Source organism: Dipodomys spectabilis, unplaced genomic scaffold, assembly GCF_019054845.1.
Source record: "Dipodomys spectabilis isolate Male_0828 unplaced genomic scaffold, ASM1905484v1 ptg000477l, whole genome shotgun sequence".
NCBI classification, from domain to species: Eukaryota; Metazoa; Chordata; class Mammalia; order Rodentia; family Heteromyidae; genus Dipodomys; species Dipodomys spectabilis.
The window spans coordinates 2,147,091-2,161,349 of NW_024871154.1; the positions used below are offsets into that span (position 1 = coordinate 2,147,091).

A 14,259-nucleotide genomic window follows, 5' to 3' on the forward strand; every position below is an offset into this window, starting at 1 on the left:
GCAGAGGGGTGGTAGGACTAGAAAAGAGAAAGTTCCCAACCTGCTAGTAGTGCTTCCTCCTGAAGGAGGGCAATGTGGCACACAGAGAGGAAGGACTGAGGTCAGGGATAGGTCTGGGACTTCTAAGGTCAAAAGGGAAAATAAAATTGGGTGAGATCTTACACTTACTTGTAAGGAGTTTACCTGATTCATGATGGAAAATTTCCTCCCGATTCTGTTGTCTGGCAGTCGAAAACCCTTCTTTCTCATACCATCTTCTGATTCTGACTTAAACACTTTCTCGGGATCCCCTTTCTCCTCCCCTTCAGAGAGTTCCTTTTGCTTCCTCTTCTTTCTCCTGTTACGTCTTTCCTTGGCACTCTTTGAACTGAGCTTAGAAATTTCAGAAGAACTCCGTGGAGAGCCAACACCATCTTCACCTTCTTCCTCAATGGCATCTTCTGAGACGGTGCCTGCAGATGTGGCCATTGCAGCAGCCTAGGAAAGGATCCATAGCAACAAAGCGGTCACAAGCCTTATCAGAGGCCACCCAAGACATCCAATTAGTAAGGAACATTTCATTTCCATAGACAGAGAAAGGCAGAGAATCCCTGACTGAGGTCATGGCCAGGCCAGGCCTCCTTTTTCTAGGTGAACATAATCCTAAGTGATTAGAGGAGAACCAGTGGTGAGCACTTTGATGTACCCTTCTGAGTATTTCAGTTAAGTACCTAGCTATCCTGTGGATACCAAAAGAACCTTTCTGAGCAACCTTGGAAATGAAGGCTAAGGTACTACATTCTAGTTGGATGTCAGTGGCTTGTGCCTGTAGAACTCGCTATTCATGAGGCTGAGATCTGAGAATCGCAGTTCAAAGCCATCCCAGGCAGAAAAGTCTGTGAGACTCTTATCTCCAACTAATTACCAAAAAGCTGGAAATGGTGATCAACTATCTTTGAACAAAAACAAGCTCAGAGACAGGCCCTAAGTTCAAGCTCCAGGACTAGCACGCGTGCGTGTGCGTGCGTGCGCGCGCGCACACAACACACACACACACACACACACACACACACACACACACACACATGAACAATCCCCCCCCCCTACATTCTATATGTTGAGGCCAACAATGTTAAAAAAAAAGCATGTATATTTGTATAAAGATTAAAAGCATTAGAATAATGGAATCATAAATTTATTTTTAAATTTTACTTTGTGGCTCAGTGGGAGAGTGCTTGCCTAGGATGCATGAAGCCCTGGGTTCGATTGCTCAATACTACCTACACAGAAAAAAGCTGGAAGTGACACTGTGGCTCAAGTGGTAAAGTGCTAGACTTGAGCAAAAGAAGCTCAGGGACAGGCCCTGAGTTCAAGCCCAATACTGGCAAAAAAATGTTACTTTAATATTTTCCCTATATCTTCTTTAATTAGAAATAATACTGTATGACCAAAAAAGACCATGTTTGGAGGGGCTAGGAAGGTAGCTCAGTGATAGAGTGCTTGCCTTGCATGCATGAGGCCCTGGGTTCAATTCCTCAGCACCATATAAGCAGAAAAAGCTGGAAGTGGTGCTGTGGCTCCAGTGATAGAGCACTAGCCTTGAGCTGAAGAACTGAGGGACTGCGCCCAGGCCTAGAGTTCAGGTCCCATGACCACCAACCACCAACAACAAAATAATAAGACCATGTTTGGGGCTTGGAGTATAGCTCAGTGGTAGAGTACATGCTCAGTTTCCAATACCAAAATAGGTAACCACACAAATAAAAGAAGTAATATATAAACTACACTGGTCTCTTTTTTCTTTCTAGTCTTCCTACAACTGAAGAGCTGAATCTCAGCAATGGCAATTAGATGGAGCTTTAGTCACTTGATTTGGGAGGAAGGCCTGTTGCAAAGAATTAATCACCAACCTGTGCTTCTTCCTGTTGCTTCTTAAGTTGCTCCAACATTGCTTTGAACTCAGCCTCTTTTTGTTCTGCCTCCTCCAGTGTTGCCTGATTCTGTTCTTCATAAGCCATGGCCACCACAGCCAGGATCAAGTTCACCAGATAGAAGGAGCCCACAAAGATGACCAAGACAAAGAAGATCATGTACGTTTTTCCAGCTGCTCGTAAGGTCTACAAAGACAAAGACCATTTAGTAAGTCATTTGCATCAAATGAAGCAGGCTGAAACACCTGTGGGCCTAGTGCCTCTGTAGAGACACTGCTTACAATCTGAATAGGTAGCACATACTGTTGAACAGTGAGCATCTCTAGGAGTTAATGGGATCCCTTATGCTAACTCACACTAAGCAGCAACAGTATGTCCCATCCACTGAGGGAGGAAAGTATCTCCTTCCATTTCCAAATATTCCCTACCTACTTCTTCATAGAAAAATGTCTTTAAAAATGAAAAAAAAAAAGCTTTGGGCTAAGAATTATATTTGACTTCATCACCAGCTGGTTCTAAAATGAGTGCAAAGAAAAAGAAAATACAACTCATTAATCTACTGGTTCTCCAAGAATATTAACAAATTTCATCTTTGGGATCAGGTCAGGAAGTTCCCATCTTAAGTGATACCCAACAATAAAGGATAGTGGGAAGGGGAAAAAAGGAAACAGTCCTATTTCTTTCCCTAAAAGTGAATAAATGAACATCACAGAACAGTTAGGTTTTAGGTTATGTATATACCTCCTGCTTATGAGGTTTTCATCTTTATTCTTTCAATAAAAATATTTAAATATTTCATATGCAAGAATCCAACCTTTGAGAACTCCAAGCTGACATAAACGTAAGAGCAAAAGCTTTCTTTATAAAGTTTTCCTCATGGGCTGGGAAGGTAGCTCAGCGGTAGAGTGCATGCCTTGCAAGCATGAGGCCCTGGGTTCGATTCCTCAGCACAACATAAACAGAAAAAGCCGGAAGTGGCGCTGTGGCTCCAGTGGTAGAGCGCTAGCCTTGAGCTGAAGAGCTCAGGGACAGCGCCCAGACCCAGAGTTCAGGCCCCATGACCGGACCCAAAAAAAAAAAAAGTTTCCTCATATATTGGGGTAGGGGGAGCATTTTTATTCTCAAACTAACCAGCATCACCAAATACCAGGGTCAAGTAGAAACAATAAATTGTGATGGGCTTTCTCAATTGGAAGAGCTTTAGCAATCTACACTAACTTCTCCATCATAGCCAGCAAAATTAAACTTTGTGCCAGAATCTTCAATGCAGCCTGAGAAAGATACTGACTTTATTTTTGCCTGTACAACCTGTTTGAACAAGTCCAAATGTGCTACAACTCTCAAATGCTGATACATTAGACTTCAAGGTCCTTGTGGATAGAAATCCCATCTTTATGTCTAACATAGTGCCATGCACAAACAAGGTCTAATATTTCTTAAACTGATTCCCTAAAGAAGAAATGCCGCTGATGGTGAAACAAGAGAAAGTAGTCATGAACAGCATATTTTCAGGCCAAGCAGAGGCTGGCAAGGCTGCAAGCTTCTACTTCTGTATGTGGCTGAGCATTGAGTCTTCACTTAATATCATAAACTATTCTGCTTAAGGTCCTCACTAACAGTCTTTCACACAGGATATCCCCAACCCACAAATAACTTCTTGTCTACTCTATCACCAAAGAAAAAGAGCAGATACTTACTAACTGATACAAATTTTCCCAATAGTCCTGGGTCATAAGGCGAAATAATGCCAGGAAGGCCCAGCTAAAAGTGTCAAAGCTTGTGTAACCATAGTTGGGATTCCTTCCTGCTTTCATACACTGGTATCCCTCTGGACATTGCCTGAAGAAAGAAAGGGAAATGCAGAGTTTTCTCTGTAATTTCACCAAGTCATGCTCTTGAAGAAAATAAACAAAATAAATTCACCTACTCCATGACTTTGGAGATAGTAAACAGCCATCTACAGAGGCAGGCCAACAAATTAGATAGGAAGTAGGAATTAGGTGGAAAGTAATCAGACAATTTCTACAGAGAGCCTAGACTCAGAATCACTTGGCATATCCCTTAAAAATGCAGAGTCCTAGGCTGGGCACGGGTGGCTCACACTTGTAATCCTAGCTGGTTTGGAGGCTGGGATCTGAGGATTGTGGTTCAAAGACACCTCGGGCAGAAAATGTTGTAAGATTCTAATCTCCAATTATCACCTAAAAACCAGGAGTGGAGCTGTGGCTCAAAGTGATAGAACACTAGCCTTGAGCAAAAAAGCACACAGGGATAGTGTCCAGGCCCTGAGGACAAGCCCCATGACCAACAACAACAAAAAAAACAGAGTCCCATGTTCTACCCAAAACCCAGGCAATGAAAGTTTTGGATAGTGGAAATCTACAAAGCCATATTTTAAAGAGATATGCTAAGTAATTTTATGCATGATAAAATATGAGAACCATATATATCAATTTACAAATCAACTGAATTCATTATAGCTTCTATGCCAAATGATAAATACCTCAAAAGTTCTTGGTTATTTCTGTTCTTTTAACACTCACTGTGACAAGCTGGGGATGTTGGCATCCCTTAAGTTATTACCACTTCTGCTTTTGGACCCACCTGATAATTGCTTTCCTTCTTCAGTATGTAATTTAAATGGACTTTTAGTTGTCATGATCATTAATAAATGCCAGTTCTGGGCTGGAATTGTGGCTCAAGAGATAGATTGCCTGTCTAGCAAGTGCAAGGCTCTGAGTTTAAGCCCCAATACAACTAAAATGGATCTGGTCCTCAGTTCTAATATACTTTAAGTAATGACAATATACTTGGAATAATGACCAATATATTGGTTCTGAGGACCAAAATAGTCTACATAAAGACCAATCAACAGCTATTTACAATGAACTTCATATATATTATCAAATTGGCTCTTTACAGTAACTGTGAGGAAGAGAAAGCCTGACTTACGTTTATTTCATGGATAAAAGAAACAGACTCAGAAAGGTTAAATACCTTGGCAAAGGTTTTAAAACCAGGAGCAGCAGAACTAGCTCTCAAATCTTAGGTTGTTATGTGATTTCTACCCCTATGCTGTTAGGTCTAGCACATTTCTGGGTCATCCTTGGATTCTAAACTATCATAAAAAGTATGACCTTGTTCTATATGCTAAGATAGAATGAAGGGAGTATGTAAATCTGTAAGCTATTTAGTGTTACATTTTTTTTTCCTTATCCTTTTATATCTTCGATTCAGCTTTAGACTACAGGTACAATCACCATTAGTGAAATGTCAACTTTGAATAGATGAATATGAAACAGAAAGAGAATCTGAGTCAAGCAATAGGTCAGACCCATTTGTAGAGTCCATTATATGAGTACAAAGAAATGTGAAAATATTGTCCATTTTGACCCAACTAATAATAGGCACATTATTTTAAGGAAGGTGAGTAAAATTAGGTGAGCTACTTACCCAGCATCAGAACTGTTCCCACAGAGTAAAGGTTCCAGCATGCCAGGAACTATGTAAAAATTTGCTAGAAGAGTATGAAAAGACAGGAAATGAATAGGTAGATGTAAGTGAATGAGAGAATAAGGTTACACTGTTCCTAACTTGCCCTAGCAGAAACAGCTATTGATTTAAGCTCATATGAATCTTTCCAACAGCAGTGAAAGCTGATGAGAATTCCTTCTCATTAATGACTTGTCTATAGATACTTACAAACTAAAAGTGCTGTGCTAAGGCCCTTGATGTAATGCTTTTTTTTTTTCTTCTTTCTTTCTTTCTTTTTTTTTTGTCAGTCGTGGGGCTTAAACTCTGGGCCTGGGCGCTGTCCCTCAGCTCTTCAGCTCAAGGCTAGTGCTCTACCACTTGAGCCACAGTGTCACTTCCAGTTTTCTGAGTGGTTTATTGGAGATAAGAGTCTCACGGAGTTTCCTGCCTAGGCTGCCTTTGAACCACGATCCTCAGATCTCAGCCTCCTGAGTAGCTAGGATTACAGGCGTGAGCCACGGGTGCCTGGCTGTAATGCTCTTTTTACAGCACCTGACTTCCACCAGTACTTCTGCTCTCTATATCAGATTCTGACACTTGAATCAAAGTTGATGAGTTCATCATCCCTTTAGATAACATTAATCTTCTATCCTTACACCCTAATTTTATCAAAATATTCTAGGCCTCCTCAGTGATCACTAGTTACCATGTCATATTTTTAATTAGAAGGCAGCATCTCTGAAATCTTCTTTGCAGTATTTTCTTATGGCTATGAAACTGGCTTTATTTCTCAGGAGTTATGAATGGCAATGTTGCTTTTATATTAGTTAATAGAAATATCACCACATCAACTTTTCCTCGTTAAAACTTTAGTTCCTTAAATAAAATGATTAAGAATACATTAACTATAATAGGAGCAACTGGTGCCTTGGAGACTGCCTGACTTCCTAGGCTAGATAAATTACAAAGGTCTTACCAGTATTAAGCAAGCTTGTATTCCATAGGCATATTCTGAACTAAATTTTTAAAGAGCTAAAGTGTCACAATAAAGGAAAGAATTTATATCAAGTTTCCAAGCTTAAATGTTAAAGCAAAAGTTCAGGGTATATGTGAAAGAGCTCTAAGATTTTATTTGACTATGGAGGGGTAGAAATGAGAGAGTGCGATATTTGAGGGCTTCCCAACACAATCCTGCTTTAAGAAAAGAGAATGTCTTCACAAATCTTCTGGCAGTATTGCCATTCCACTCTAGGCCTATCTACTTTTGAAGCCCAGTGGTTGCTTCTGACCACATCAATTAGGGACAAGTTTTCCTCTTGCAGGGGAGGAGCCACCTACTTTTATTGTTGATATATTCTTCCCAGTCAAAGCCCTTGGTGCCATTTTCAAGATAGCTCTCGTTGAAGTTTATAGGCCACACGACACACTTGTTTCGCAGGTTCCCCATGAACAGCTGCAGTCCAATCAGGGCAAAAACACTCAGGCAGAACACTGTCAGGATCATCACATCCGACAGCTTCTTCACAGATTGAATAAGGGCACCCACGATTGTCTTCAATCCTATGGAGATAGAGCCCCCAGAACCAAAGTTACCTGGAAGTCCCTTCACCTCCCACAGCTCCCCTTAGCCCCAGCCACTGTCCTTCAACCACAGCACCTTCCCTGAATTACAGTTACTGCAAGCTTATACTATGGATCAGCAGAAGTACCAGTTTCCACGCTTGTCAATTGTTAAAGCTGATACTATTTTTTTTTTCTTTTTTGTCGGAAGTGGGGCTTGAACTCAGGGCCTAGGTACTGTACCTGAGCTTTTTTTTTTTTTCTCTCTCTCTCTCGGGTATCATTCTATCACTTTGAGCCACAGCTCTACTGCTGGTTTTCTGGTGGCTAATTGGAGATGAGTCTCACAGATTTCTTTGCCCCAGGGCTGGCTTTGACTTTTCAAAAAGCAGAAGAGCTTCTTCCATCAACATGTGGTTCTTTTCTCTGTGGATATACTTTCCTATCTCAGACTACTTTTTAGTTCTCAAAACGAACCAAGTTCTGTCCTTCCTCATGTCTTTCATACATGCTGTTCCCTCTGTTGATGCTTTCCTTCTCTCCTGTCTACTCCTCTTTAACCTTCCAAATACCATTTCCTCCAGGTCTTCTTGCCTTTCTAACTCTTCTCCCTCCTTTACTAATTGTTAGTGTCTTAGCAGCACCTCATGCTTTCCTTTGTAGAATTTCATATGGAAGTAAACCATTTTTAATGCTTGTCTTATTCAAAGCTCTATCTATAAAGCCTAGCCTACAGTAAATATTTGTAGAATAAACAAATGGAAAAATCAGGGATTAATCAGGCTGAAGAGGGAACTACTTGGTAATTTAAAAGGCAACAAGAAGCAGAGAAGTATAGTAATATTTCCCTTCTAGAGCCATGAAAATGCCAATGTACTGAAAATGCTAATTATTCTCAACCCAGTATTTATAGCTTGCCTTTCCATTTAAAAATATACTTTTTGTGTACCACATACATACCCTGATTGCTACAGTGACCTTTGTTCTATCCTAGATTTAAAACCAAAAAGACTTGCAATCCATTTTAACTTGGGCTTTTAAATGTAGAACACTGGCTCAAATTTAAACTTGAAGAACGTAGCTTTCTGGATATCACAGAATAGATAAGTGACAGAAGACAGAAAAAATATAGTTGTAGGTTCATACTGTTTGGGTCAAAATGAGTGTACACGAAGCTCTCCTTAGAATGCCTGGTATCAGTCTGTTACAGAACATGGCCCGAAAAGCACTGACACTCCTGGTGGCTACAGTCCTAGGATGAGCAAGAAGCAGACAGGCACTGAGCCTTGACACACAGCCTCAGGTATGATCTCATCCCTGGACAGTTTCTGAAGTGAAGACTATGAAGCTGACATTCAAAGGAAATTTGATCTTGTCTTTGAAGTATGTGCTTGTATGGATCATCACTAAACTTAACTACATTATACAATTAACCTCATGATCTCTCCATTTACTCATCTTTAAAATGGAGATTAAGTAAGGCTGGAGTAAAATGGAGTAATTAGCTCAATGGTAGTGTTTGCCTAGCACGTACAAAGTTTTGGGTTCTATCCCCAGCACTCAGAATAGTAATCATCATCATTATGATCATCAACAGCACAGAACTTTTATGAGGACTAAGCAAGATTTATATAACACATTAAATAAAGCATCTTGTAAATGACTCAAATATTAACCATTGTTGTCTAAATTTAAGCTTACTAATCTATAAACTGTTGTGTGGTTTAAACAAGACAATGAAGATAAAACATATCTAGTATAATGCTGGGCACACAAACACTTGATAGCTATCATTAGTATCCACATTTCCTTTCTCAAAGAGACCTAGTTGGGAAATGCCACTGCTTATAACTAACCTCACATGATGGTGATCTTGTGAGTGGTATGACTCTCCTCTCGCTGTATTTTGCAAATAACCACCACTTTGAATTTTCAAGTTAAGCCCAACAAACTTTGAATCTGAGACCAAGAGAAGTGTAATGGGCTGGTAGAAGGCACTTAATAAATTTTTATTCAAAAAGGGTAAATGAATATTTTACCCTTCTTATAAATAATTTGAAAGAGATCTAGAGTAAATTACAGAAAAACAAAAGAACTAAGAGGCAGGCTAAGGCTGCAGAAGTGTGCAAAGGCCTGAGTTTTCTTACAGTGTGGCATCCTAGATGGAGGCACTGAAGGGATTAGGAAAAGCTTTCCTGGGCTCCAGAGACAAGACATTCTACTCTGATTCTTTTTCAACTCACAGAGTTATGCCCAAAGAGCACCAGACGGAGAATCAGAAAGCAGAAACTGTGCTCCTGGCTTAGTCATTATTTACAACCCACTGTGTTTCAGAACTAATTTAAGGTCGTCTCTTAAGAGTGCTATTTTCCCATGTATAGAATGTGGATAAACAGCACTAGGAGGCAGTGGCAGTAAAGCAGAAGGCAAAGATCTTTGCTACAAGTCTTTAAAAGAGGACAGAGATGTTTATTTGTTTGAGATTTAGCAGTTGAGACCTGAGGAACCTGGGAAACTATCCCATAACCACACAGCTAGGTAAGAAGGCACTGAAGGAACAAAGTGGAAGGCAGCCATCATGAAGCAAAATGTTCCAGGGTTATGGAACTTATTTCTATACCATTGCTGAGGAATAGCAAAAGTCCTCATTATATTTGGACTCAGATGGAGCAGATTTTTTTGGGGGGGTGGGGAGGTCCGGTCGTGGGGCCTGAACTCTGGGCCTGGGCGCTGTCCCTCAGCTCTTCAGCTCAAGGCTAGTGCTCTACCACTTGAGCCACAGCGCCACTTCCAGCTTTTTTTTTCCTGCTTATGTGGTGCTGAGGAATTGAACCAGGGCCTCAAACATGCAAGGCAAGCGCTCTACCACTGAGCCACCTTCCTAGCCCTGGAGTAGATCTTTATTGGGTCAATAATTCAGTATTAGGCTCCTACAACTATAAAGGTCTACTGTTTTCTAAGTCAAAGAATGGTTTTACAAGAATATTTGGATGGGTCACTGCAAAATGGTTGCAAATTTCTTTTTTGTCTTTTCTTTTTCCTTTTTTTTTGGTGTCATTCCTGGGGCTTGAACACCTGGGCACTGTTCCTAAGCTTTTTTGCTTAATGCTAGCACTCTACCAGTTGAGCCATAGCTTAACTTCACAACTTTTTTGGATAGTTAACTGGAGATCAGAGTCTCATGGACTTTCCTGCCACGGCAGGCTTCAAACTGTGATCCTTAGATCTCAGCTTCCTGAGCAGCTAGGATTATAGGCTTGAACCACCACATTCAGCTTCCTGGAATTTTTTTTTTTTTTTTTGCTGGTCATGGGGCTTGGACTCAGGGCGTGAGCACTGTCCCTGAGCTTTTCACTCAAGGCTAGTGCTCCACCACTTTGAGCTATAGCTCTGCTCTACTTCCAGTTTTCTAGTGGTTAATTGGAGATCAGAGTCTCATGGACTTTCCTGCCTAGCTGGCTCTGAAACATGATCCTCAGATCTCAGCCTCCTAAGTAGGATTACTGATGTGAGCTACCAGTGCCTGACACTCCTGGACTGTTTTGTTTTGTTTTGTTTTTGTCAGTCATGGGGCTTGAACTCTGGGCCTGGGCGCTGTCCCTCAACTCTTCAGTTCAAGGCAAGTGCTCTATCACTTGAGCCACAGCACCACTTCCGGTTTTCTAAGTGGTTTATTGGAGGTAAGAGTCCCACAGACTTTCCTGCCCAGGCTGGCTTTGAACCGTGATCCTCAGATCTCAGCCTCCTGGGTAGCTAGGTGTGAACCACCAGTGCCCTGACCATTTTTTTTTTTTTTTAAATAGTTTGCATAGCCACCTGTTCTGATTGGGTCAGACAAGCACTAATCTCAATACCAGATGGTTATTTAAGGCTCTGTTTATAGCTATCTTAACTAAATTGAAAAGTGCTGTAAGCTGTCATATATATTAGCAATGAGAGTATAAAACTACAACATACAAAACTAATGGTTTTGCTCTAAATAAGAATTCTTAAAAATATATAATTTTTAGCATAAGTCTCATCTCATTTCCCTGGATGGGAACTATGAATGATTTTAAATCCACACAAAGAAACTTCAGGCCAAAAGCTGCAATTACCTCCTGTTCTTTAAAGTTAAGCTCTCCTTATCTATATTTGTACAGATACCTCCTCTTGGCTACAGATGTCAGGGTGGTCACCTGTCCTAAATTAAACCCTTCCCTATAGGAATGTAGAACATGACAATCTTTTTATGTGATGGGAATGGTAATATATAAATCTGTGTGCTAGGCAGCAGAAATATTGTATCATTATATGAAAATAAATCTGTGAAGGAATTTAGTATTCAAAGAGAAAGAGGAAATAGAGACAAAGTACTTCCTTGTACTTTTTCTGTCTGTGCATTTTGGTTCCTACTTGCTTCCAGAGGCCCAAGACCAATCCAGCCCTTGGGTTTCCTGAAATACTCCTGTGCCCTTATACTACCCCACTAAAGCTTCAACCAGAAGGCACTTGTCATTTCTTAGAGATAGACAGGAATGCTCATAAATAACTGGCTTAATATCTCTTTTCTACAAGCTAGATGTCATTGCTGAAGAAATCTGGAAACATGAAACCAGAAAGGTTAAAAAAAATTCCTTGTCTTACAAAGTCTGTGGCTTAAACCATCCTTTTGGAGAAAATGTGTTTAGCTTTCAAGAAGTTTAAAGTTTGACATGGTGGTTCATGCCTCCAATTCTAGCTACTTGGGAAGCTGAGATTGGGAGGACCAAAGTAGAGGCCAGCCTGGGCAAAGTTTGCAAGACCCTATCACAACTAGTAGCTGGGTACAATGGCATGCACCTGTGATCTCAGCTAAGCTCTAGAAGGCTGAGATCTGGAAGAGTTCCAGGCTAGCTCATACAAAAAAGTTCACAAAACTCCATTTTGATGGAAGAAGGTGTGTGTGTGTGTGTGTGTGTGTGTGTGTGTGTGTTGGGGGGGATTGACACACCTGTCATTCCAGTTATACAAAGAAGTGTAAGATAAGAGGACCTAGGTTGGGGCTGGGAAGGTGGCTCAGTGGTAGAGTGCTTGCCTTGCATGCCTGAGGCCCTGGGTTTGATTCCTCAGCACCACATAAAGAAAAAAGCCGGAAGTGGCACTGTGGCTCAAGTGGTAGAGCATTAGCCTTGAGCTGAAGAGCTGATGGACAGCGCCCAGGCCCAGAGTTCAGGCCCCACGACCGGACCCAAAAAACAAAACAAAACAAAAAAAAAGAGGACCTAGGTTTAGGTATGGGCTCAGGCAAAAATGAAATTCTGAGAATAACCAGTGCAAAAAGGGCTAGAAGCATGGCTTAGCAGCAGAGTACCAGTGCTAGCAAGTGCAAGCCTTGAGTTCAAACCAGTAATGGATAAGAAGGAAAGGGAGGAAGGAAGGAAAGGGAGGGAAGGAGGGAGGAAGGAAGAAAGAAATGAAGGAAGGAAGGAAGGAAGGAAGGAAAGAAGGAAAGAAGGAAGGCAGGCAGGCAGAAAGACAGAAAGACGAAAGACAGACACAAAGAAAAAAAAAGAAAGGAAAGAAAGAAAGAAAGTTAGTTTTAAGTAGAAACTTAGAAAATGGCCTTCAGCTGCTTGTACTGCTTGTATTTCGTAGAGATACTGAGAAACAAATCTTAATTAGGCAACAATCATTGCTAAATAACATTAACTACTGCTCTCTACAAAGTATACTCTCCAAGATACTCATCTAGATCAAGAAAAAAAATTAGAAGGCAATAAGGAGAAGACATGGTTGTGCAAGTGAAGGAAGGCACATGACTACACCAGCATTAAACATGCCACTGAACTGTATCCTAGTCTCAGCCACAGCTCTTCTTCCACTTGAGCTAACAGCTGAGAATGACAATGGTTGCACAGGTATCAATGGCACTTTATGGAGATGATATCATTATTACATCTCCTAAGCTCCACCTCTACGGTTATGCCAGCAATGGCTGCATAACAGTAAATATATTCAAGCAAAAAGACTCCTGCCACCAACAGCAAGGTCAGCAAGGATAAGAAGGTGATGGTGGAATTTCTGCTTCAATGCTGGGAAGAACAGAAAATGCCACTGTTCTGGCTGTGAAGGGAAGCTGTCTTGCTTCTTCTATTGGCTCACAATAGCACATGCCAGAACAAGCAAGACACTGACTGAAGACCGATTATCCAAAACAGAGCAGAATGCTCCTTCAAACAACTCCTACACAGCAGAGTGTGCAACAGAAGCCACGTGGGGGCTAATTGGACAGCGAGAACTCTTGGAAGAGAATTCTAATATTAACTAGCATTGGTATGTATCTAAGCAGAAGTTAATAAATTTACTACAAATCCCCCAAAACAGCTGGACCCACAGTACAAAAAGGTCAGCTACCAGAGAAGTGGTCAAGTGTTTCAGGAATTTTGAGAAGCTGTAGAAATTGTAGCTCTATTCCTATTTATTTCCAAAGGCACCTCTGGTTCTCCTATCGCCTTTCATAATGCCCAACGATCCCTTGAACAAATGAACAAAGCTGACTTAAGGGCTAGGCCTGGAGAAATCAACCATGCATACTAGGATCAAAGTCTTCTGACAACATCCGGATTGCAGACTGTAAATAAGTTAATTCACTTTCCCCAGTTTATAGCTCAGATTGAGAAAGTTAAGTGGTTTGAAACAATGTTGAGTTAATTTCTCTACAAAATTAATATTAGAACAGGCTTCAGTAACAGTTACAAGCAGTTTTCAGCCCAAGGGAAAGAATAGCTTCTCAGTTCCCAGAATCTAGCCAGGGCTCGGACAAGTCCCAGGGATATAAAGTAGACCCTTGTTACACTTTCTACTGCATATACAATTCTCACAATGGTAGTTCTTAAAGGTTTATCAGATCAAGAATAATCTGAAAGAGATTCTTGGGGCCCATAGATTTATTTACTTGGGGCCAGATTCACATGAAGTGTGACCAAAGCTAAAGTGTTTTTCGGAGATGAATCAATAGGACTGTGTGAAACCTAAGTGCTTTCTACTTAAGAACACAGTTAAAATTTAGTTATCTTTCTTTAAGAACTAACATGAGAGAAGAAGTACAAAAGCAACAAAATGAATAACAAATATTCAGAAAGAAACAATGAGTCTGAATAGAGTCTAAAAACATTTGTTCTATACCCTACACTTGAGCAACTATACATTGCCACATTCAAACTACACATTTAAAGAAAATGCTTTCTTTGTGATACTAGGGTGGGAAAGAGAAGGGACCATCATTTTCTCTGCTTCCTATACAACTCCATTGTTAGGAATGAAAGTAATAGAAATGAAAGGAGAGAATTAAGAT

The 14,259-nt window shown here is 40.6% G+C and overlaps 1 protein-coding gene across 10 annotated transcripts in view; it reads right to left on the reverse strand.

The window, feature by feature from the left end:
• Scn8a (sodium voltage-gated channel alpha subunit 8) overlaps window positions 1–14,259 on the reverse strand; it is a 124,981-nt gene that overhangs the window by 76,205 nt on the left and 34,517 nt on the right. For 6 of the 10 annotated variants that reach the window (XM_042668809.1, XM_042668805.1, XM_042668811.1 and 3 more), the window contains exons 6-10: window positions 6,723–6,944; window positions 5,364–5,427; window positions 3,608–3,749; window positions 1,890–2,096; window positions 184–477 (exon numbers count right to left, since the gene is read on the reverse strand). In XM_042668809.1, the coding sequence (XP_042524743.1) occupies window positions 184–477; window positions 1,890–2,096; window positions 3,608–3,749; window positions 5,364–5,427; window positions 6,723–6,944 (929 nt within the window). The remainder of the gene's footprint in view (window positions 1–183; window positions 478–1,889; window positions 2,097–3,607; window positions 3,750–5,363; window positions 5,428–6,722; window positions 6,945–14,259) is intronic. The other 4 variants (XM_042668813.1, XM_042668812.1, XM_042668808.1 and 1 more) reach the window with 1 other exon arrangement.